Genomic DNA, 25,229 nt, shown 5'->3' with positions numbered 1-25,229 from the left:
CTAGGTACCTCATAATTCCCATTAGCATCAGTTCCTACATAATGTTTGCAAAGTCAAAAATTCACAGCCAATTAGGTGCCACCATATTACATTGTTATGATCCTCATGGTGGTCTGTATCATTTTTTTTCTCTAAAACGATATTGATATGACATTTTATACAGGCAATTGCCAAAAGTCTTCCTGAATCTGAGATGATTGAATCTACCTCTGTTGCTGGACCTGGATTTGTGAATATAAAATTTTCAAACAAGTGGATATCTAAGGTAAAGAAACATTGATCTGTTTCCTCAGTCATATCTTTCTTTCTTCTATCTGTTATGCAGAAATTTAAATATGACATAGCATATCCAAAACATGTTGGTAAATGGGATTGAGCAATGGGCACCAATACTTTCAGTTAGAAAGGCAGTGGTAGATTTCTCATCACCTAATATTGCAAAGGAAATGCATGTTGGTCACTTAAGATCCACCATTATTATGGGTGACACTTTAGCTCGCATGTTGGAGTTTTCAAACGTGGAAGTCCTTAGAAGGAATCATGTTGGTGATTGGGGTACACAGGTAACATTTGTGGTTCTTTTTGTCTTTTCTGTAAGGGTCTTCCTAAATTAAGTTACTGAAGAATCAATCTTGCTGTTATTTTATTTCGTGTTTCCTTTAAAAGTCAGATTTTTTTTTTGACTATTAGTCTAATGTACTGAGATTGGTTACTTCCCGCATAACATTTATACATTATCTGTCTTATGTTCTAAGTTTGATACCTAGTTCTCTATCTCCTGGCTTTGCCTTTGGTATCTCGTGATCAATTTATACACTGGTGCAGTTCTTGCAAGTATCTCATCATACAAAAAGGGGCCTGATCAACTATGTTTTGTAAAATAACTCGTGGTAAATTGCTTTTAAACTTTTAAGAGAAACAGTTCTTTTACAGACAAAATAAAGTAATGAATTACAATCACAGACATACATGTTGATATGGAATTTTTTAACATGTAAATCCGATATATTCCCCTGTTTGATATCCTAGTTTGGAATGTGATTATGCTTGATAAGTTAAAAAAGGTAATATAAATGGTAAACAATATTTATTTGTCCACTAATCCACCATATAAGCTCCTGTTCTCCTCCCCTCCCTTTGCTTGTAGTAGGGATTGCCACCCCTACTACCTCTTCTGCAACCTTTATACAAAGCATCCTTGTAAAATTTCCTTTGCATTTTGTTTTATTATGCTTTCCACCAAGTAACTAAATGCAATCAGTATATCACCTCTGAAGTGGCACACTTAGTATTACCTATGGATATCTACTATAGTATATTATATTAATATAGGATATATTCCATATTAAGTTGTATTATATTAGTATAATACAAAAAAGGGTGTAAGTTTAGTGTCATTATTTTAGTGAGAGCCATAGTTTCATGGCACTTGGGAACGTGATTCCCATTACAACAACTTAATCAGAACTGTTATGGTGGTACCTTGACTTAATGCATTGTATGTCTATATAAACTTTGAATAAGGTGGATTCTGTGTATGACACTACCTTTTAATTGTTGACTATTGTTGTTCTATCAGGGATGCCATGTCTGAGATCTTTATTTTATTTTTTTTAAAAAAAATTAATGCAAAAAATTTATCTACATGTAAGCATGTCTCATAATTTTAATGGATATTGTGAAGAATGTTGAGTTAGGTTTTAACTGTGCCCCAGGAGGTTGACTGGTTCACTTCCCTGGGTTTCATTTCAAAGTGTGATGCTATCCATTGATAAGTGCCTATGGAATGATATTTTATTTGTTTCTCACTTGGTATGATATTCCATCTTTTAAATTATGTTTATTATGTTTATATTTTCATTGTTTAATTTACTTATACAAATTTTTGGATTGTATTTGTAGGTGACAGGTACTTGGATTTTGCATATGATGGTTGAAGATAGTTGATAGTAAATTAGTAGAGTTTTTTATTTTACAAGACTTTGTTAGTTCTAAAACTCAATGTTTTGTTAGTATTTACTTAGTGTTGGATTTAATACTTTTACATTAGTATTGCATTTGTATTTTTGTGATGATGAGATAAATTGTGATGACGTGGTGAATGAATTGGATATTTTGGATGTAAAACTTTTCTATTTTATATAGTAGTGAATTGTGATGATGAGTAAATTATGATGATGTATATTTTTTTGTATTATGTGGTGAATGTTTTGTATTATGAATAAATATCAATAATAATATACAAAATTTTTAAAGCATTTATAATTGTTAATATAAATTAATTTAGGTGACATTTATATTTATCCTTATTAAGATAATAATAAGGCATACATAAATGTCTATGTAGTATACTTTTCGTGACATTTTCGATAGTCAGTATATTTCTATATTTAAGACACTTTTGTAGTTAGCATAGATATTTTATAATGACATTATACAAATGTCAGGAATATTAGAGGGTCTATGCTAACATCGCATTTCAATACATTTTTTAGTGATGTCACCATAGCTTTGATGTCACTAAAAGTATACTATAAGGACATTTCTGTGTGTCCCTATAGACCTTATTTCTAGTAGTGATTAATACATCCAATCTATCCTACCCTCTTGAAATACCTAATTTCTTTCTCAAAATTACCTCTCAAACGTCCTTACACGGGCATGTTCCTGTCACGAACGCCCCTCGGAAAATCGAATGAGAAGCAATCCATACAAGATCCACAAGATATTCAAACATTCAATCAAGCATGGTAATTAAGCCCTAATCACAACAATCCACACAAGAAAGAATAGATACAAAACAGGGCAAAATCATAGAAATATGAATCTTGGTAAATCCACAAGATTTTACATCAAATATTCATTACAAATACTCCCTCCATCCTAGAACAAGAGATCTAATCCATAGAACAAGGAAAGAAACCAAAAGAAGAAGAAAATATAAACATCTTGATCCCCAAATCCAAGAAAGAAAGGGAAGAAAAGTTTATCTACGATGAAGAACCATCTTTGGATCCAATCCTCGCTCCTCGGAGTCGAAATGTTGCAGATCCACCCTTAGAATCGCTGGAAGACCCTCACAAGAAGTCATGAGTTCGTGCTAATTGGCACAAAATCAGAACCTTTTTTGGTGTTGTTGCTCAAAGACTGGCACCATTGAGTTGGTGAAATCACAAAATGGTGGTGCTGGTTTAGAGAATTCATAAGCTATTTGGTGTTGTTGTTCAAACACCGATGCCACTGTGTTGCAAAGATCACAAATATGGCAACATCATTTTGGTGCTAGTTTTAGAGATCATCATTTTTTTTTGGATAAATAACAATATTGTGGTGTTAATTTTCAAAGATCAAAAGTTTGTAATGCTATTGTTCAATGATCAGAATAATAGTGGTGTTAATCGTCAAATAATAGTACCAAAGTGACAATTGATATGCTGTATTTTGTTCGACATGATAGTAAAAACATTGTAACAATTTACTATAAATAAATTCATACATAACACTGTTAAATAAACATTTAATAAAAGTAATAACAAACAACTCTAATATAATTAACAATGCATTTATTACGACAATTACCAATACATTATATGACAAGCACAGGACTGCTATAACCATAACTCTGCTGTATCATTTCAAATGTGTAGTAAATATCTATCCACTAAAAATATTTAAGTCACATACATACATAAATAAATTCACAGTTACAATCCCTACCAAACTCTTTTTGTTACAACAAGATGAATAATTAAACTAAAATTTTTGAAAAGATGTCCGTCAAAATTGATATTGATACACCCATTCTAATTTTTATTTTTTTTTTTATTTTTGCTTGTTTGAAATCTATATTCAGATCTTATATAAGATATCTAATGTATTACATTGTAAAAAAGTTACAATTATTGTTGTAAATAGCATAAGATATTTAGTATTCAATATTTGTCAAAATTGCACATTAATATTGTTTTTCTTTTATTTATATGTTGACTTCGTGTTAGGAACAATCAATTGTAACATGTAATAGAGACTTAGTTGTCAATAGGTGTTGGAATCTTAAGGTTATTTTTAGTGTGATCAACTAAGTTAGGTTAGGCTTTGTTATGTTTTGATCCTTGTGTCTAAGTGTGCAGGAGCTTAGGAGCACAGAAATTCGAGCGGAAGACGCGGCTAGCGAGAAGGACAGCACGGGAGAGAGTCGACGGGCTCGGAGCGTCCAAGGGTCGAGATGTTGCGGAAGAGTACACCGATAGACGAGAAGAATGTGTGTGACATTCGAGGGACAAGAAGCCGGAGCAAAAGCCTGCTCGAGGAGAAGGCCAAAATTGGGTTCAGGTGAGCCTTATTTCGGTTGGCCGAAATCACCCAGGCGAACAGAACAACGAAAGAACTAGAGTGGAGCTATGGAGCTGCTAGAGGCGCCTTCAACAAGAGTTGGAGGTGCTTTTGCAACCTTCAGGCAGAAGGCGCCTTCAATAACTGAAGGCGCCTTCAACCAGCCATAGAAGGCGCCTTCGACCAAGCAAACTGGCCGTTGGCGGAAAGGATAAAGTTTTAACTTTTGCCTCGTTGGAGGGGCCTTCCAGCCCTATGGAAGTCGCCTTCAGCTTGCGGATAAGGTTTTTCAGGAGCTATAAAAAGACCCCTGGACCTAGGAAAGAGACAACAACTTGTGTATTGATTTCTTAGCAATAGTTTGAGCTATTAATGAGTGTAAGAGGCTTCTCCGCCTTCAATGAAGGAGACTTTTTAAGAGCTTTCATTTGGCTTGGATTAACAACCACCGAAGTTGTAACCAAGTAAATTCTGGTGCCTCTTTTTTTAGTTTCTTATTATTTAATTTTATCGTTATGCTATTACTGCTAACCTGAGTTGAAAGATCCAGAAAAGTATTTTAGTATTTCAGGCAACTCAACCCTCTCCAGTCAGCCGACCCGAACCAACAATAGAGTGGTAATATTCTAAACAAAGATGAATATCACTAAGTTTCTCATGAGGATATTCTTAACAGTCAGATGCCTATAAGAATAAATGAAAAAAACTAACATAACTATTAATTTATACTAACATACTAACATAAACACAAATATCGTATACTCACTACTACTTCAAAATTATATGTTGGAGAGTTATAATGGTTAAAAGTCATTGTATTTGTGCTAGTAGACAATAAGTGAAAGTGTATTCTATCACTGGTAATAGGTATAAAAGTATACCTAACTCCTCCATCTTCCATATCCATTTTTAGAAGTGTTGTGGAAGTCTTCCACAAACATTTTGATGTTGACTGTAATTGTGCATAAATATATAATTAACCAACTAATATAACATATTCAATTATGATATATTACTAGATAATTTTAGTTCCTTACAGTGAACCTGGATGAAGAATATACAGACTTGTTATATGACCTACTAGACGAGGCCCTCCTAAATAGAATTGAACAATAGATATCAATTAGCTCACCAATTGTAAAAATAGAACCATTTACACTATATAAGAAGGAAGTCATAGTTGAACAAAAAGGTGCATCATGCAAAACAAATTTGAAAGTAGGCCTCGAAGGAAAAATCAATTGTAAATTATTAAACGTGTAACATTATTAAATAACTATGTAATGAGGGCTTGAAACTACCATACTTTTTTTTTTCAATGTATAAAATAAGTAGACAACATCTTCATCTTATTTTTTTTTCTTCTTAGGAGTCTTAAATTATTTCTTGACATACTATCATTAAGAAAAAACACATATAATTAGAAATTAAAATCAAAATACTCAAAATACTTGATGTGAAAATACAATCTTACAACAATGACTCCCAATCTCATTTTTGTTAAGCTTAACGATCCTTGTTGCCTTCTTATTGACCTCTTCTTTAGAATTACCTTCAAAAATTGAGATACTAACTCTTTGTTTTTGCAAATTATCCACATCAATTTTTTTTCTTTCCCCGATCCCCTTCCAAAACAACTTTTACTTCTTTTATATTTTTTCAACATTGCTTTTTGATACATCAATCAATTGTACTCCTTTCCATGTCCTGTTTATGGAAGGATCGAAGCTTTTTGTCTTACTCCACTTCCTCTAAGGTACCATCTTGAGGCATATAGGACTATCAATAGTAGCATCTCTATAATTATAGTGACTTCGGTCACATCTTCTCCTAGTCCTAGTTTTAGAAGCAACTAGTTCAAGATGAGGATCCACTACATGGTCACTTGGTTCAGACGGGATAACTTTATCTTCTATCATTTTAAGTAATTATTTCACCCTTTTATTTATTTGAATATTTTTTTATTATTAGCTCCTTGATTTAGTTTTGATGAATAATGCAGTTACGACATTCACTATTACTAGGGTATCTTGCTTCTATAGCAAGTAATGATAATGTCTCTGATGGATGCGAAAAATCATCGAGATAAGGAACATTTTCAACTAATATATTTTCAAAAGGAGTAGGGACTAGCTCAACAATAACTTATCAAAAAAGATAAAATTATTTAGAAATTGACAATAATTTAGAAAAGAAGAGGAGCCTTGGCGTAACAGTAAAGTTGTTGCTATATGACTAAAAGGTCACGAGTTTGAATCCTGTAAATAGCCTCTTATGAAAAAAGTAGGGTAAGGTTGCATATAATGGATCCTTCTGTGGGATCCCGTATGACAGGAGCTTCGTACACTGAGTTACCCTTTTTTTATTTATAAATTGACAATGAAATAAAGTTAGGTGAAATTCTTGATATTTACCTCTCTAGATGAGATTTAGCTCAACAATGCCCTAACCTTACTAATATATAGAGGAGTAGTCATCCACTTATTTATTCATGTCTATTCAATATTATAATATGATCTCAGATTGAGACATGCTCCAAAAATCAAACCTATTTCATAAACTAAGTACTACATACATACTAATGCCATCCATATAAAAAATCAAATTGACTAGAAAAAAATAATTTATAGCCAAAAGACCCACAAATCCCTTTAGGTAAGGAAGTGAGATGGTTGTTTGATATATCTTAGAGAAATAAATTGATCAATAACTTCAACTCAATTGAATCTACCTAGATTGTCAAAAACTCGTAAATCCCTTTAGGTAAGGAAGTGAGATGGTTGTTTGATATATCTTAGAGAAATAAATTGATCAATAACTTCCAACTCAATTGAAGCTACCTAGATTGTCAAAATCATCAATAATATCTAGAAGATTTATAGGAATCTTATATGTAATAGAATAAAACAACACACAAATAAATATATATACAAAATATACAATTTACAAAATACTAAAACATCATCATTTACTTCAATTCTATAGGACTATATTTAAAGCAACTCAATTTTTGATCTAGTAGGTTCTTTTTTTTAAAAAAAATGAGCAAGAAAGAGGTCACCGTATGCATTAGTTGAATTCATAGGAACTTAAACATCTTTGTCTAGAATACCAAGCAATAGAGACACATCTCTTCTGGTGAAAGTAACTAGAACACTTGAAAATCTAAAATATTTGAGACGTTGAATTCCAACTATGAAATATATTCACCAATAGACCCATAATTTACTTAATATCTTATATATCTAAAAAAAATAGTAAAAATGGACTGTTTAATGATATCTTTGTGTGTATCCTGTAAATGAACAGAATCATGTTGCTTTCCTTTACTTATTGTACAACCAAAAAAATATTAAAGTGACCTAAAACAATAGTCCATTGGAATTTTTGCCAACACCTACAATTTTAAAAAATAAAAATTAATAAATGAAAAAACCAAATTTTCACATTCCTATCAATTTGATGATTCACAAAGTGTGGTTACTGTAAGTACCCTGGGTTGATTTTGATACGATCAGCCAAGTTAAGTTAGTTCATGTTTATTTTTTATACCTTGTGTCTAAGTGTGCTAGAGCTTAGAAACACAAAAAGTCAAGCGAAAGACACAGCGGATGAGAAGGATGACATGGGAAGTGAGTTGACGAGCTCGGTACATCCGAGTGATGTTAAACTATATGGAAGAGTATACTGGTGGAGCGAGGACACACACAGCAATCCGAGGGACGAGAAGTCAGGGAGGAAACCAGCTTAAAGAGAAGACTGGAGTTAAGTTCGGGTGAGCTCAATTCCGAACAGCCGGAGCATCTCCCAAACGAGCATGGGGAAGAGATTTTTCAAATGAATAGTGCTGGAGACGCCTTCAATGGCTTTGGAGGCGTCTTAAGCTTCGGTAGAGAATTGTCGCATTCGAGACCCGAGGTGCCTCAAATGTGCCTTAGGCGCCTAGGATAAAAAAGCGTGAAGGCGCCTTGAGCTAACTCGAATGTACCTTCAGAAGAGGTGTGAAGGCGCCACCAATCCTCATGAAGGTGCCTTTCAACATGGCAGAGATGTTGGTGACTATGCCACTAAGGATAAAACTTTAACCACACTAGAGGCGTCTTGGATCCTTTTGGAGGTGCCTCCGAGCCACATCAACCAACGGTAACATCATCTCAGGAGACTATAAAAATCTCCATGGAGTTAGGAATTTAACAACAGCCATTGTATTGATTTTCCTAGCTTTTTTTTTTAGCATTCAAAGTTTGTAAGAGGCTACTCCGCCTGCATGAAGAAGATTTTTCTTAGTGAAGCATATAATTGTCTTGGATTAACAATCACCTAGATTGTAACCAAGTAAATCTTTTTATTCTCTTACTTTATTTTTGTTATTGATTTTAATGTTAATTATTTGTGCTTAATTAATTTGACTATCCTTGCTAAGTAAAAGTAAAAAAATTATATTAACTTATTTTCAGGACTATTCACCCCCTCTAACCAGTCTAATACAGTCTATCCGTTATAAGATTTTAAAATTGATAAAACTCTATGTCACGCCCATCAATGAATTTTGATAAAAAGTTATCGATGGATTTTCATATTTCAAGAAAATAGCGTGGTGGTTAAGGACAATGCAAACCAATACAAAATCAAATCAAAGGAATGCAAGTTAAAGTGTGACAAAGTCTAAACATGTGTAAGAGATGGGGACTACAATAGAAATGTGAAACATACCTGATCGAGAGATTGAATTACAATACTAGGTCAGCGATCCAAGAGATGGGGACTTTTGTGGGTCTCATTTGCTATTGTCTTCGCAACAACTGCGAGGCTGCCACACGTCTTCCTTATTAGGGCATCCATGCGGATCCTCTCCAATATATTTTTAAAAAATATATAAAAAACCATTAAAAAAAAAGGCGGGCTCTGCATTGGGGGCACGTGGGTGACGTGTAGCATGAGCCACCAAAAAAAGTCGGCATTGATTACTTATTTAATTTTATTATTATTATTATTTTTTTTGAAATCTAATTTTTTAAGGAGAGAATTAAAGATATTTGATATTCAACGAATTTATCTATAAATATTTACTTAATAAAATATTTAATTATAAATTTTAAAATATTTGAAAAATGAAATATCTGAATGATAATATGAAAATCAGATAAAAATATCAAAAAAAGGAAATGGAATTATTAGTTCCGTTTGCACCGTGGATGGCATTAAAAGCTATGAGCTGCCTTTTGTTCTCAAAACTTTATTTTTTGTGGCTTAAAGATTCCTTTCACACGGTCTTCCTGCCGAGGAAGAGAGTCGTGTGGAGATCGTGAGTCGTCCACACGCGCATCCGACTGAAAATGATCTGACTGTCCACTTGTCGCCCATCCAGTCTCTCCCCTGCCCTTTTTATATCCCCGCGTCCTCACCCTTTCATTCCCCACCCATCATCCTTCGCATCCTTCGAGCGAGAAGACATGCCTCTCGAAGCTTCCGCGGCCGCTGCCTTGGACTTGGAGGAGATCGGGAAGGAGCTCGCTCTGATTCCGACGTCCCCAGATCTGTCTTTGGGCCGTCAGAAATACGCCGATGAGTGCGAATCTGCCATCAATCAACAGATCAAGTCGGTTCTATTTCTCTCTCTCATTCATTTAACCTTATGTTTATTGTAATATTTTTTCCCTGCGATCGTTGATTCATCTTTTCGATGAAATTTCTTTGTCATTTATCTTCTCGAGATAAATGACCTGGGATCTCCACAATGCGAGCGAGTTCTTAGCTGCCTTGTTAGTTAGTTGATAGTTCTGTTTGACTTACCTTTCGTTTGTTCTGTTCTTTAAATTCCTTCTATGAGAAATTTAATTAGATCAATCTCAGTGATCTCGTCAACATTGTTCCATTCGCAGTGTCGAATACAATAATTCCTACGTCTATCATGCCTTGTTCGCTTACTTCGACCGCGACAACGTTGCGCTGAAAGGCCTCGCAAAGTAAGTAGGCGTTTATTCTCTATTTTCATACATGTGTTGTGATTCTTGAGTATATTTGACTTGCTTTTGCTCATTACAGATTTTTCAAGGAGTCAAGTGAAGAGGAAAGGGAGCATGCCGAGAAACTGATGGAATACCAAGTAAGTTACAGATTCAAATTTCAAGGTGTTTGTTATTGTCTCTGAACTACGACAACTGATTCTAAATCTCTCCGTGATCAGAACAAGCGAGGAGGAAGAGTGAAACTCCAGTCTCTTGTTATGCCACCGTCTGAATTCGATCATCCCGAGAAGGGAGAAGCATTGCATGGTAAGTTCGAATCTGTGCATCAGCACAAATCTACTCTGTCGTTTTATGTAACTGTTGCATATAAATATTTGTTTCGTCCATTCTCCTCAATATCGATGAACTCTATCCTGTTATTACTTATTCATTGATGATGTTCCAGGAGAGAGACTTTTTTTTTTTTTTAAACAACGATGGCGACTATTCCTAAATTTTTACAATTTAATGTCGGCTCCAGGAATCCTAATATTTTCATTCGGAATCCTAAATATTTACATCGAGATTGAATTATTTGGTTTTGTACCATTCTATTTTTTTTTTTATTTTTTTTACTACTCTGCTAAGTTTGATCAAACCTTGGATTTTGTAGAGTCTTTGGTGACATTGTTTTGCTTTGTTTCAGCCATGGAATTGACTTTGGCTCTTGAGAAGTTGACGAACGAGAAGCTGATCCAGCTACACAATGTAAGTGATATTGAACCATAGTCCAACTAGTTAGCGTTATCTCATATTTTAACTTTTACATTGTCTTGAAATTTAATCCAGATTGCTGAAAATTGCAACGATGCTCAACTGGCTGACTTTATTGAGAGTGAATTTCTGGGAGAGCAGGTGATATAATTATGAGGATGGTTTAGTTGATTGTCAACTTTGACACAATTGTTAATTTGTTCAGAAAATTTCAACATAATTTCACTAAAATCAGCAAAATTATAGACAAAAACCTAGAATAAGATTGAAAGGTCAAGGTAAAAAAAGAAAGCAGAAGCTTTATTTCCAATTTCTACTCTTCAGTAACCAATCTTTGTACCGCTATTAGAATATTGTTGGAGCAAATAAGTAATAGCAAACTTATGAACCTGTCAAACAACAAGTTAGAAAAATCAAATTTGCTTGCTGCTGCAGAACTTTGTAATCTTCATCTCATTTTCAGGTGGAAGCCATAAAGAAGATATCTGAGTACGTTGCTCAGCTGAGAAGGTTAGGGAAAGGACATGGTAAGGATTCCATTATTAAGATAATCTCTAGATGTCTGTGTTTGAAATGTTGTAGATAACCTTCAGATGTCTTATTTGCGATTGGGTATTATATGCAGGGGTTTGGCATTTCGACCAGATGCTCCTCCATGAGTGAGATGCTGTGGCTATCTAAAGTGTTGAGGTCCTGATCAGTTACATCTGTCTCTAGCTGTAGGTTGTCATTTGCTTCTTTCTGTATGTGTAATCTTTGATGCTGTCAAAAATAGAGAGCAGAACCATACGGGGTTTCTAGAGGAAATAAAATTTGATGTATGACGTCGAGGTCTAGTCTCGATTGACTATGAAACTTGGTTCAAGCATTCGCAATCAACTGGTTTAACACGGCATGCTGGAATAAACATGTGCAATTGTGGGTGGTTGTCATCACTTGAAAGGGTTGACCTCATGCCATAGATTTGGGATCTTTCGTTCATAAAAAAAGTGGATCAGGGGATGGATCACTTATAATTACGACTAGATTATGGTCGTGATCCGACCATAATTGATTATGATCTCTCCCTAGGTCCACTGTCCCTAGATTATAGTTTGGGTTGGGGCGAGTGGTTGGAGGCCACCTCCCGCTCGTCGCCCGGCAGCCTGGCCACTTGCCCACCGCTGGCGACCTCCGAGCGGCCTTTGGTTACCCGTAATGACCCATCATAAGAGAAAGCTTCGTCAGTAACTTCTAATAAAGCTGCTCTATTTTGCGATAGGATCATATATCAATATTAATATAAGCGGATGGTATGTCTTCAGTAGACCTAGGAGGAAAGCCGCTCAAAATAGGTGGCAATGTTGATGGTATTGTGTTGGAGTGTGGTCAGATGTGTTAGAAGCGTTGACATCACTAGAGAGAGGGTGAATAGTGATTCACTTTGTTGCAAAAGGTTAATATGCAGTGGAAAAATAAAAAGAAACAAATGAAACACAAACATAAACTTGAGTTTTTTATGTGATTCGGAACCACCCGATTCCTACTCTATGGCCTAACATCCTAACTTAAATACCACTATTCCTTCTCCTTGTCAAAGACCTTCCAAAAGCGGAGAAACCTTTTATAACAATATGTTCTTACAAGTAACATAAACTAAATACAAAGATAAAGTTGAAAATAAATACAATATAAATAAACTATTTTTACAAGAGATATTTTGCTTTGCTCGTTGTTTGTTTCTTTGAATTTGAAACCTAAAGTATGGAATGCAGAAATACGTTCCCTCAAAACCTCTAAGAACTATCCAAGAATAGATGCTTTGAGACCTTCACAAAATTCTTTTTTCTAGGGTTGTTATAGTGACTACATCATCCTAACAATCAACTCTTTACTCTCAATTGTCAATCATGTGCTCAAATTTGAATATTGCTTTTGTTCTACGAGTAGAATTGTCAGTCGACTACATAAACCATAATAGTTGGCTGATGCGTCATTGATCAAGTTTTCAGATGAACTGTAAAATCTTTTGTTCAATCTACAACATCATCAGTCGAGTCCCTCACTCGACTTATGCAGAAGTCAATTACTAACACCCAACATTTGATTGCTCACACCATAAATCCCCTTAAATTCTAAACTAGTGATTTCAGACTCATCGGTCGATTGTCATTACCATAGTAGTTAACTGATACTTTTTCATTCTTGTCAAGGCTAAACTCTCATCCTTGCCCAATATCTGATTGACTTCAACCTTCTAAGACTTCATCTGTCCAAAATCCAATTAGCCTTGATCTTATACGACTTCACTTGCCTAGTATTCGGTCAACCTGAACCTGTCAAGTCTTCACCACTGTCAAACATTCAGTCCTCTTTGATATGTTTGGATTTTTCTGCTCATGTTTAACATATGATCCTCCATGACATGTCAGGATTTCACTTCTTGTTTGGCTCATCATGACATATCAGAACTTACTTCCACATACCTAACATACGGTCCTCCATAATTATTAGGACTTTTATCCATATGCTTAGTATCTGATCCTCTATGTCTTGTTAGAACTGTTGGATCGTAAGCGTTCGATAGAGGGGGGTGAATATCGATTAAAAAAATTTTGAGAGCAAGTACGCAGCGGAATGATTAAACAAAAAGAAATGACACAAGTAAATTTACTTGGTTCGGAGTCTGTGTCGGCTCCTACTCCAAGGCTCACACGCAAGGGTGCTTTCGATAAGCAATTCACTAGCAATTCGAAAATGTTTACAACTAAAAGTACACGAACGCTAAAAAAAATAAAACTGACAAGATAAAGAAGAATGAAAAAGCAGAGCGTTGTCAGCAGCGTCGCAGGAGCACCATAGATCGAATCGTTCGTTGTTGTTTTTTAACTCCAGCCTTTACCTTCCTTATATAGGAGGTTTGGAGCGCCTGGATCCTTTCGAGCGTCCTGAATATGACGTAGCCGAGCCAACCAGGGTGCTCCATGTGGTGATGCGACGTTTTGGATAAATATTGCATTTCGGGCCCCCGGGTCCCTCCCGGGCACTTAGACCTTCAGGCGCTCGGACCACTCTTCTCCAGCAAGTCCTTCTCCTGCACGAAAGAGTTAGTCCGAGGCAAAATGCAAATAATATTATCCTGCAAAACAAAGTGTTAGCACAATTTAAAATGAACAAGCAGAGTACTAGCTAGATTCCGTCTCCTCGAGACCGGAATCTAGTCACGATCTCAACTTAAATATCTGAAATGGGTCTAAGTCATATCGACGCCTAATGTTCCCTTCCCGGGAACGCGTCCTCACAATCATTCACCTCCAATGACTTACCTTCACTTACCTACCAGACGTTCGATTAGCCCTTCGACCCGTCTGGGCTTCGTGCCAGCTATCCGGTCAACCCGTCGACCTAGCTGGACTTCGTGCCAAACGTCCGGTCAGCCCGTCGACCCGTTTAGACTTCGTGCCAACTATCCGGTCGGCCCGTTGGTCGACCTGTCTGAGCTTCTCCTGCACACTCGATCAGAGTGTTAGATAATGACAAAACTAACTTAACCTATTTTGTCATTCATCAAAACTTGAGTTAAACCGTTAGTGCTAATCACACCAACAAGAACTTCCATTCACATGTCTATCATTCAATCCTTTATGACATGTTAGTGTTGGTATGGTTAGCACTAATGCAATGGTCTAACTCAAGTTTTGATGAATAGCAAAATAGATTAAGTTAGTTTCGTTGTTATCTACACTCTGACCAAGTGTGCAGGAGAAGCCCAAACAGGTCGTTGTAAGGAACATGTGACATGTTTCAAGTGAAAGAAGACCAGACATTACAAGAACGAATGCCCATAAAGGAAATCCAAGAATCGAGAGGGGCGATTAAGGTTAGTGATTTTAAATTTTATGAAAAATCCTATTTTAGCTATGCATACTAGTAATAATTTAAATATTTTCAATTATGATAGCAATTTGGATATGCATTATAAATCTTCAATTGTTGGTTCTAACAATTCACCTAATTCAAATTTAATTATCAAAAATAAATTAATGAATAAAAAATCAATTAATTTGAAATTAATTAAAAATAAATTGATTAATTTAAATAATAATCTCAAACTTAATCAAGACCTTGATCAAGTCAATAAAGACTAAGATCAAGTTGACACAAACCTTGGTCGGATTGATGAAAATCTTAATCTGACTAATCAAAAAATTAATTTTAAAGATAAATCAATTAATTCAGGGTTAATTAATAATTTGTTTAATAAAGATAACCATGAATTAATAAATCCAAATCTAATTAACAATCCAACTATAAATAATTCAAATATAAATAATAAGAATTTAATCTATAAGAATTTTTTAAAATCAAATAAACCATTTTCAAAATTCGCAAAAATAGAATAACAGTTTTTAAATCTAAAAATCAGAAATTGAATTTTAAAATTAAAGAAAACAAATCTTTGAATTTAGAAAAACATAATGTTAATTTTAAAATTTAAAATTCGGATAAAAATTAATTTTCAAATCTAAATTCAAAGTTTAAAAATTCGAAAAATCAACTTTTAAATTAAAAAAAATGATAAAGTTCAAAGTTAAGAAATTTAAATAATAAAAATCAGCTTTCAACTTCAAATATTCAAGTTTTGAAATGTAAAAATTCAAAAGAAAAGTTTTTAAAATTTAAAATTCAGAAAACAAAAGTTCTATAAAATCGGAAAACAAAATGTTGTTTTGAAACATAAAGTTAGGAATCTCAAAAAGAATATTAATATATTATCTAAATCTTAAAATATAGACTATTTACAAGTCTAATTTAAATTCAAATCAACAACTTAAAACTCATAAACAAAGTTACAATCACGCACCATTTAATTATGCAACAATCAATAAAATTTCACTTGATAAAACTAGAAATCTTAATAATTAAAATGTGTCAAAGTGGGTTGACACATTTAATATTAACACAAAATCTATCAAATCGAGAATTTGATATATAATTAGAAACTAATATATTAAGTGTTTGATTGTTTTGACTTGATTGATTGCATGTTCAAATTGGCATGCTCATGCATATCTTAATTAATTGCAATATGTAATGTCTCACATGCCATATATTTTATCCATAATTTTAATTGCTTATCTTAGAATAGATAGATAGGGAAAATATAGGACAAAAGATATAGGCTTGATTGATACTTGCACAACATAATACCAAGGTGTGGAGAAATGATAGTATGTTAAGAAAACTTAGTCCAGATAGTCAGGTGGAGTAAGGAGTGTCATACCTGATCTGCTTAACTAAGTGGAACTAACTGAAGTTACCTACCATATCCTATACTAGTTAAACCATTAGTTAAGTGTTCAATTTCTTGAACCAGCTTTGTCTAAGGAAGTGGTCATTACTTTGATATCCAAAAAGGTCAGTGTGTCTCGCCACGACCTGGAAGCCTAAAATGTGCACTTAATTGATCGACGATTAAACATAAATCTAATACAAAGTCAAAGAATCCTTAGAACTCAAACTAAATCAATAAAATAAAATTAGAATATTCATCTCACAAAACATATAAGGCTACTGTGTTTGTGTATCCTGAGACACATAGAATGGGTGAGATATTAAGACAACTTAAATTGAAAATATTTTTAAAAAGGTTTTCGAAAATTTATAGGAATATTTTATTAAAAATATTTTCAAAATAGTGATTCATATAATGATGTTGAATGATATTTCATGTTTGATTGGATGTAAATATATATATTTTTTTCAAAATTCTATACATCTTTGAAATGATTGTTATTGATCGACACTTAATTTCTAGATCCTTAGGTCAACCATAACACACCCAAACCTACAAGATATATAGGATTCCTTGTTGCTAACAAGAATGTCCTAAGGGGTGTCAAGTTAAGGGGAGACTCTCTTGAAAGATCAATATTTAAAAAGAATCTTGTTTCTTAAAAAAAAAAAAAATATTTACAACTTTTTTAACAAAAAAGGCTTATTTTCAAATTCACTTCTTACAAAATTTTCAAAGATATTTATACTTCAAAATTATTTCTTATTTGAAAATATGCTTCAAATTTTTTAAAGCATTTTTGAAAAGATGCTTTCAAATTATGTTCTCTCAATTTTTTTTCAAAATGTTTTTCAAATCACCCTTCTATTTCAAAATTTTCTAAGCATAATCATATTTTAAAATTCCTTTCTTGTTGGGAAATTTCTGATTTCAAGAAGGGTAAGGGTTAAGTTTTTTACTAAGGAAATATCCTATTGTTGATACAACACCAAAGGATATCCTTAGGAGTATAACTATTTTTTATATGTGCCAAAGGGGGAGAAAAATAGTGTTAATCTATAATTCTTAATTTGGCATAAACCCTATATGTTAGGCTAACTAATTTAGCCTAGCTTAAATTTATTGTCAATCAAAAAAAAAGGAGAGATTGTTGGTGCAATCGACCTCTAGAGTTTTGAATGTTTATTTAAACAAAATGTTTAAGGGAATTTGGTCAAAGGTGACCAAATAATTTGACCATAGTTGATTAAGTTAAGTGAAGAGTCCAAGCAAAGTCAAGGTTGACTTAAAACTTGGAAATGAGTGAGAAGTCCAAGTAGGACTAGATACATGGCAAGTTGGTAAAAATACCAAGTGGGACTAGGCAAAGGAAAGTCTTGGTTGGGAACCAGGCAGTAACTGTATTAGCGAGGCCAACTAGTGGAAATCCTAGTTGGGAAGCAGATAATGGAAGTCATGGCGAGTGTAGGTAGTGGAAGTCATTGTTGGGAACCAAGCAGTGAAAGTCCTAGTTGGGAACTAGATAAAACAAGTTCAAGTGGAGTTAGCTGGGAGATGATTGCTTGACAAAGAAAGAAGTCTTGAAGGAATGAACTCCAAGCAATTAAACCTATTAGGTTTAGGTAAACTAAGTACTAGGTTTGCTTGTTATTTACTTATTTGTTTTGCATGAAAACAATAGTGGGATGAACTAGTCTAGGTCATTGGACTTAGGATCTGGTTGACCGGAAGGCAGTCCAATTGGTCGAAAAGTCAGGTCTCAAACAAGTTTAGGCTGAGCTCAGGGCAAGCTGTTCGATTGACTGAGAGGTCAAAAATTTATCTCAAAAAGGATTGAGTTTCCAGCCACGTTAGCAACGTCCAGGCGACCGGAGGGCCTCCAGTCGACCGGAGAAGTGTTGATCCAGTTGTATAAAAGGGGGGTCGAGGAAACATCTTCTAGCAACTCTTGAAAACATCCATCTCCATGCTAGTGCTCAAAAAGTGCTCTAAAGTTATGCTCGTGTGTTTCGGGAAGCGCCAGGAGGAGTATCGCGGCACTCAGGCTTTCCAGCCGGCTCACGATAAGTTTATTTTTCTTTTATGCTTGTTATTATATCATTTATCTGTTTTTCATATTTGTGATTGTCCTTACAACATGTAAGAGGTTTCTTTGCCTCCAGATGAGTACTAAAAGGAGAAAGATACTAGTAGATGACCGCTTCGTGCATAGACTTGGATATATTAACCCTGGGGGTTGGGAACCAAGTAACTTTGGTGTTCTTTGTATTTCTTTCTTTTGTTCTTTAAGTTTCTTTATTTCGTTGTGCTACCAATGACTCTGATAAAAAAAGAACGTAGAAATTTCAATTGTGTTATTCACCCCCTCTAGCATCGAACAAGATCCTACGTTACTTGTGTAATATATCTAATCATTTGATATTGCAAGTGCAATAGAGCTGTTAATTTGAGTTGAGCCAATTGGATTGGCTCGACTCGCTAAACAATTTAAGCAGGTTAGGTCAAAATTTTATCAACTCGTTTAAAAGCGGGCCTAAACGGGCTAATCCGCACAAGTTGCAAGTCCAAGAGGGTCGCGGTAGGCTCAGGTTGGCCCGCAAGTTGAGAAGGAAAAAAAATTGAAAAACTTGAAATAGAAATAAGCCTTCAAGTCAAAGTTTATTTATGAAATGATTAAATTCAATAAATTTTAGGGATTTTACTATAAAATTTTTTAATTTTTTGATGTGCTAGCCCACCTAATCCGCCACCCACCTTGGGTTGGGTTCGGGATTTCCCATCCCGCCAGGATGGTGGGCCAGCCCCTGCCCTACCAAATGACTGATATGATTTTAGATGGGGCGACTTATCTGACAGATCTAAGTGCAATTGTTAAAATCCAAAGTGGATCAAGTTCAAACATACGACAAAGGAAAAGTTTAATAAGTGTTGGTAGCTAAAAAAGTCCTAGGTCGAGGATGGCATACTTGGCAAATAAGAAAGTGCTAGTAAGTTAAGAATGACCAAATACCTAACATATAAGAAGGTTGTGGAGGACAGATGAATACCTAATAGATGAGAAATCCCAGTAGATCAAGAACTACCGAAAATATGATAGATGAGAAGTCTTGGTAGGTCAAGATGACCACATACACAGTAAACGAGAAGTCTTGGAGGTAAAATCTCTTAGCATATAAGTTGTGAGAGACTATAAGTGACCCATATTTTTGAGGTTGGTAGTGCTCTTAGTAGAGGCTCAACCAAGAAATGGTTATTTTGGGGGTCAAAGTCAATGATTCAGTCAATTAGTGATCATATATACTCAACCAATATGGTTACTCGAGATTGGTAGCAAATAGAAAGCTTTGTTCTAGTTGAGTTGACTTTCAGTCAATTGATGCATAAGTAGTCGACTAGGCACTTGACCAAAAATGTATTTCTTATGAACAGAAAGGTTTTGTTCCAAGATGAGTCAACCAAACCTTAGATGAGTTGATTAAGAAATAGGTGTTTTAAGGTCAAAGTCGATAATTCAATTGACTGATATGGTTAGTCAACCAAGAAGTCAGTTGATGACAGACTGCCCACAAATAGAAAGATTTTGTTTTGAGTTGAGTAGAGTAGATGACAATTCAGTATTCGAATACTTGACTTATCAACTAGGCAGTCGAGATGTATTTCTTGAGAACAAAAAAGTATTGTTTCGAGATAAGTAAATTGAAAGATATTTTATTCCAAGAAAACAAAAGAATGTTTTTGTTTGAGACAAAATCGACTCAACATTTGATAGAAACTAAATTAGTCGACTGAATTAATTTTTAAATTTGAAATATTATACAGAATTGATTAGGAACTTATAAAAAAAATCAACTCATCTTGTGTGGAGCCGATAGAGAATAAATTGAGTTGACTAATGAGTTTGAAAGAATTGACTACATTAAAATGGCTTGAGAGTCAAACCTATGAGCTGATCCAAAATAGTCGATTGATAGGTGTCAAAGTCAACTGGCATGGACAACAATCAACTGAAAAGGTATTAAGCCAATTGAGAAGGTGTAAAGTTGACTGATGACAATAGCTAAAGCGACCATGCACAGATCTAGCTCCAATCAATTGATGGCTTAAAAGAGTCGACGAACATTAACGCAAACCGGAGTTTATCCACTAGTTTATATAGGAGAGACAAAAGGGGACTCTATATAAAACCCTTTTGACAACAATTCTACTACGACAGCTTTTTATTATGTTATTTTTATTTAAAAGCTCAAGGTCTTTAACTCTGAGCTCCATAGTTTACAAATTCTTTTATTGCATATAATTTCCATATTTATTGTAAAAGGTTTCTCTGTCTTTAGAAGTTTTCTAAGAGGGAGAAAGTTTCCATAGGTCGTGGAGTAAGAACCCGAAACCAGGGTCCCAAATCATATGATTTTTTTGTTCATTTCTCTCTTAGTTATTGCATTACTTCCATCTCTAGAGCCATACTTTGTCACAGTAGGAACTATGCTTCATGATCTACCCGCTGAAGGGAAAGATAAAAGAGCGAGACGAGACATAAGATTTCCAAAATTTTGAAATTGGACTCAATATGAGGATTTACATAATCAACAAGAGAAAAGAAATATATACAAGTAATTATGCTTCCAAATCATAGATAAGCATCATGTCAATAAGAACCATCCAGGAGAGAATGTCTTTTTCTTTCTAAAATTTCCTTATCTGGAAGAGATTTTAATGACCTATCTTTCCAAATGATTTAGACAACTAACTCTTATGAGCATTCGGTTAATGGTATGATAAGGTCCCAAGTATAGGATCGAGTCACAGGTCGAGATCCGGATCCGTACTTGGTCATGCAACACGTAAGGGGGGAAGGGAGGAGGAAAAAGACTCATCCTAGACAAAGTCCAAATCACTCAAGGGGGAAGGCTCGTCCTAGACAGAGTTCCAATTACTCAATTTTTATTCCCCTTTATTAATAGTGATACTCCTTATATAGGGAGTGATACATGACAAGATTAAGAAAGACCAACCATAAAGGAAAACAAGAAATCAAAAATAGAAAAGCTAATTAGGCCATTATTTGTTTTCTTCTATAGCAATAGTTAAATTAGACCATTATTTATTTTCTACTAATTAGGCTGATAGGGTGCATAAAGGTACAACTTGGTCAAGGGGACATGACAGTCAGAAATCAAGGGGATGTGGTAGTCAGAAGTCAAGGGGGCGTGATAGTCAGAAGTCAAGGGGATGTGGCAGGTAGAAATCGAGGGGACGTGGCAGTCAGAAGTCAAGGAGACGTGGTATTAAGTCATGGGGGTTGTGACCCATCTAGCAAGCGGTCTGAAGTTCCAAGTCGGGAGTTAAGGTAGGTTACACGAGTGAAAAGGCCCAGGTCAGAAGCTTACTCTGAATGCTCGGTTAGGAGGTCCAGGTCAGGGGCTCAAAAAGGTTGTTCGAGTAAGAGATCCAGGTCTAGAGTACGAATGGGCACGCTGGTTGAGGTGATCTAGTCGAAAGGCCGGGAGAATAACATCAGGAATAAGGAAGAAGGGGAAGGAACCATTCCGGTTGGGATTTACAGAGCGGACTTTCCGGGTCCGGCTATGCAGGTCAAGATTTATAGACAGAGACATACATATCAGGATTTGCAGACTGAGACTTACAGGTCAGAATATGTTGGTCAAGATAGATTGGTCAACCAGAGCTTCTCCCATCAAGTCAGTAGGCCACTACACGACAATTAAGCAGGAGAATAACAACCACCTATCATAGAATAACCACTAGGTGTCAGGGTACATTCCAATGGTCTGTGATTCATTACCAGAAGAACTTTGTGAAGACCACCCTTCTCACTACCCTCTAAAGGTGCCCGTTACATAACTACTATAGAATCTTGCTTAACTAGTATGACAAACTGTACTTAAATTTTCCAGAAACTTAAAATTTCGACAGAATATATGCAGTTCAGCAAGACTAAAATACAATACAATACTCCAAATTCAAAACATGCACATATAACTCGTAATAGTAGAAACATATAAAACTATATCTCAATGCAAGCACAAAAGTATCTACTTACTAAACAAAACTCATCTTAGCATGCGATCTAAAACAAGAATAATCTCAAATAACATGGAATATAACATACAATCTCAAATGTTTCTTATCTACTAAAACACGGAAACTTAATAACGGCCCAAGTCTCTCCTATAGTCCTGGCATCACACACATCATCGAACACCTCCTTGTCGCCTTCCTTTGCTATAGCTTTTCCTTTCCTTTATCTGCAGTAAGAGGAAATGCAAACTATAAGCGAATGCTTAGTAAGCGCTGTCTAATTCACAAAAACTCGAATGTGCATATAAATACCAAAAAGAATCTAGCAACTGAATGCTTAAAAAAAAAGAAAGCTGCTTATGTTATTCCAATAGCAAATGGAAAACTAGAAAATCTACTCATGTAATTCTAATAGCAAGGAATCTAGAAAATCTACTCATGTAATTCTAATAGCAAAGAAATCTAGAAAATCTACTCATGTAATTCTAATAGCAAAGAAATCTAGAAATCTGCTCGTGCACATTTAATAGCAAGGAAACTAGAAATAAAGGCTGCACATACTCATTCTATGGCAAGGAAACTAGACATAAAGGAATCAATGCTACACATACTCATTCCATATCATGCTTACTAAATAACGAAGAGGCTGAATTTGCAATGCTATTAAACAGGGCTGATCATATTTATTAAATAGCAAAGAAAACTAACACTATGTACTTAGATTAAGGGTTGTTCGTGCCACTACATAGCACAAAAAGGTCTAAACAGAAATGCTAAATATAGGGCTGTTCTTGCCCAATGCAAAGCATAAAAAGACCTAACCAGCAAGCTTAAGGCAAGGTTGTTCTAACTAATTGAGAAAGCATAAGAAACTAAATCTGAAACTGAAGTCTTATACTTATACTTATACTTCAAAATATTAATCAACTTTTCTTTTTGGGCCCTAGGCGTAGTACCAAGCGCGCTCCCTAAATAGAGACTAAGGTAGCGAGCCACCAGTCCTACGAGGGTAAAGACCTTGGTCTTACCAGGGCCGAGACCTCGGAAATGGTCACCTGGATTTGTTTAACGACAACCTCGGAAGTCGGGTACTAGCCTCTCAAAAATAAAATACTTGTTATCTTTTATTACTTCTAATATATAATGCCTCGGCATTTCTTCAAGCACTAAGCGTGCCTTTGATCCTCAACTTCTGGAACTTGGGATCAAATCAAGACCTTGGTCTTTTCTTGCTTATAATTAATCATAAATGCATATGTACAAAAGTCCAAAAACATGGTAAGAAACTATTCATATGACCATTTATTCTAATCAACAAGAAATCTATCTATATACTCGGAATAAGAGGGCAGTTCAGGTTTTGCACAGCAGCAAAGAAAACAAAAGAAAACTCAAATATGATCTGCACTTGCTAAGGCACGAGTTACTTAAAGAAACTGCACTAAAATTCTGCACTACAAGGAGATCTATACTGCACTAAAATTCTGCACTACAAGAGATCTAAACTGCACTAAACTGCATGTTCCGAATTAAACCATTTCATGCTCCAAATTTAAACCAAAACTACAAGGACAATTACAGTAACAATAAGATGCTACAACTGAGATGCTACAACTGAGATGTTGCGGATCTAAAACTGAGAATTCGGAATGCTGATTACATATACATATCAGTAATAATGAGATGCTACAGCTGAGATGCTAAAATCGAAATCAGAAGAAAGAAATCAAAGCACGCATGCTACTCTTAACCTCTAACAAATCCTAATTCTGTACACAAACACCCTTCTTTATACCCACCGATCCTAGGGTTTTCATAGAGCATCAAAATCGTCAAACAAGCTACAATGGAAACAAAAGAAAGAAATCTAATCTCGGAACTACTCTTACTGCAGGTGAGTAAGAAGCTTACCTTTCGTGTTCTTGGACTTACAACCGAAGAAGAAAAGGGCTCCTAGGGTTTCGAAGATTGCAAGCTTCGACCTCCTCTTCGTGCTCACGGTTTCCCCTCGACGAGAGGATCACAAGGAGATGAAGAAACCTTCGGATGAGTCCTTGACCGACCACCGGAGAGAAGCCCTAACTCGGCTTCGTTTTCGCCCAAGCACAGAATGCCGCTCGAACTCGAGAGAAGGGGAGAGGGAGGTTTTTCGGTCACAGGAAAAAAAGAAAACCTAAGTTCTCTTTTTATAACCCGGTATTCTGTTAATAACTATCACTTAAATAAAATTCCGCTCTTTCCTTAATCAGCAAATCCCGCTTGGGCACTTGGTCAGCCGGATTCGCTTAAGGTTCGGGTCTGAGGTCGCGGGTTCGAACCTCGGCTGAACCTCTTTATTTTTTTTGAACTTCTTTCTTTTGGTAAAAATACCAAACGAACTCCAAAAATTACATAAAAATACTCTAAAAATTCCTAAAACCCTCTAGAATATTTCTAAAGCATTTCTAATTATTTTTAAGCACTATTAGGACTTGTAATGAGGAAATTTGGGTTGTTACAAACTTTCCTGCAACTGATGATAGAATGTCACATGTCATTCACCGCCAGACAAAGCCGGACACCCGACACTTCAGGACGCTTGTCAGGTTCCAGAACTACACCAAGTCATATAAAAAGGGAGGACCTCTCCCTTATGCGGGTACACACACTCACCCTTTTTCATACTCATCTTCTACTTTTCCGATTCGTTAATTGCTTTTATGGAGAAAAAGAACCTGACTTGAGCGTCGGAGGACATGCTCCGAGGACTTTTTCCCTAGTTCTTGGTCTCTAATGACCTAGGTGTGTGTCGGAGTGTGCGCAGGAGACCCTCGCCTCGTCGTCCTAGTCATCATCTTCCGTCATCCTCCCGCGGTGGCCCT

The 25,229-nt window shown here is 35.3% G+C and overlaps 1 protein-coding gene across 1 annotated transcript; it reads left to right on the top strand.

The window, feature by feature from the left end:
- Positions 1–9,749: 9,749 nt before the first annotated feature.
- LOC122002710 (ferritin-3, chloroplastic-like) lies at positions 9,750–11,945 on the top strand. The gene is made up of 8 exons (XM_042557986.1): positions 9,750–9,931; positions 10,215–10,298; positions 10,378–10,438; positions 10,520–10,607; positions 10,987–11,048; positions 11,130–11,195; positions 11,518–11,581; positions 11,680–11,945. The coding sequence occupies exons 1-8, from the start codon at positions 9,786–9,788 to the stop codon at positions 11,715–11,717; spliced, it is 609 nt and encodes a 202-aa protein (XP_042413920.1). The 5' UTR covers positions 9,750–9,785; the 3' UTR covers positions 11,718–11,945.
- Positions 11,946–25,229: the final 13,284 nt, after the last annotated feature.

Source organism: Zingiber officinale, chromosome 7A, assembly GCF_018446385.1.
Source record: "Zingiber officinale cultivar Zhangliang chromosome 7A, Zo_v1.1, whole genome shotgun sequence".
In the NCBI taxonomy this organism is placed as follows: Eukaryota; Viridiplantae; Streptophyta; class Magnoliopsida; order Zingiberales; family Zingiberaceae; genus Zingiber; species Zingiber officinale.
The sequence above is the reverse complement of the archived record's forward strand: the minus strand, read 5'-3'. Positions and strand labels throughout refer to the sequence as shown.

Bases quoted from the DNA above. Each gene is read 5' to 3' on its own strand.
- LOC122002710 (XM_042557986.1), top strand. From the start codon at position 9,786: ATGCCTCTCGAAGCTTCCGCGGCCGCTGCCTTGGACTTGGAGGAGATC. The intron at 10,299-10,377 runs GTAAGTAGGCGT...TGCTCATTACAG, and splicing joins GCGCTGAAAGGCCTCGCAAA to ATTTTTCAAGGAGTCAAGTG. The intron at 10,608-10,986 runs GTAAGTTCGAAT...GCTTTGTTTCAG, and splicing joins GAAGGGAGAAGCATTGCATG to CCATGGAATTGACTTTGGCT.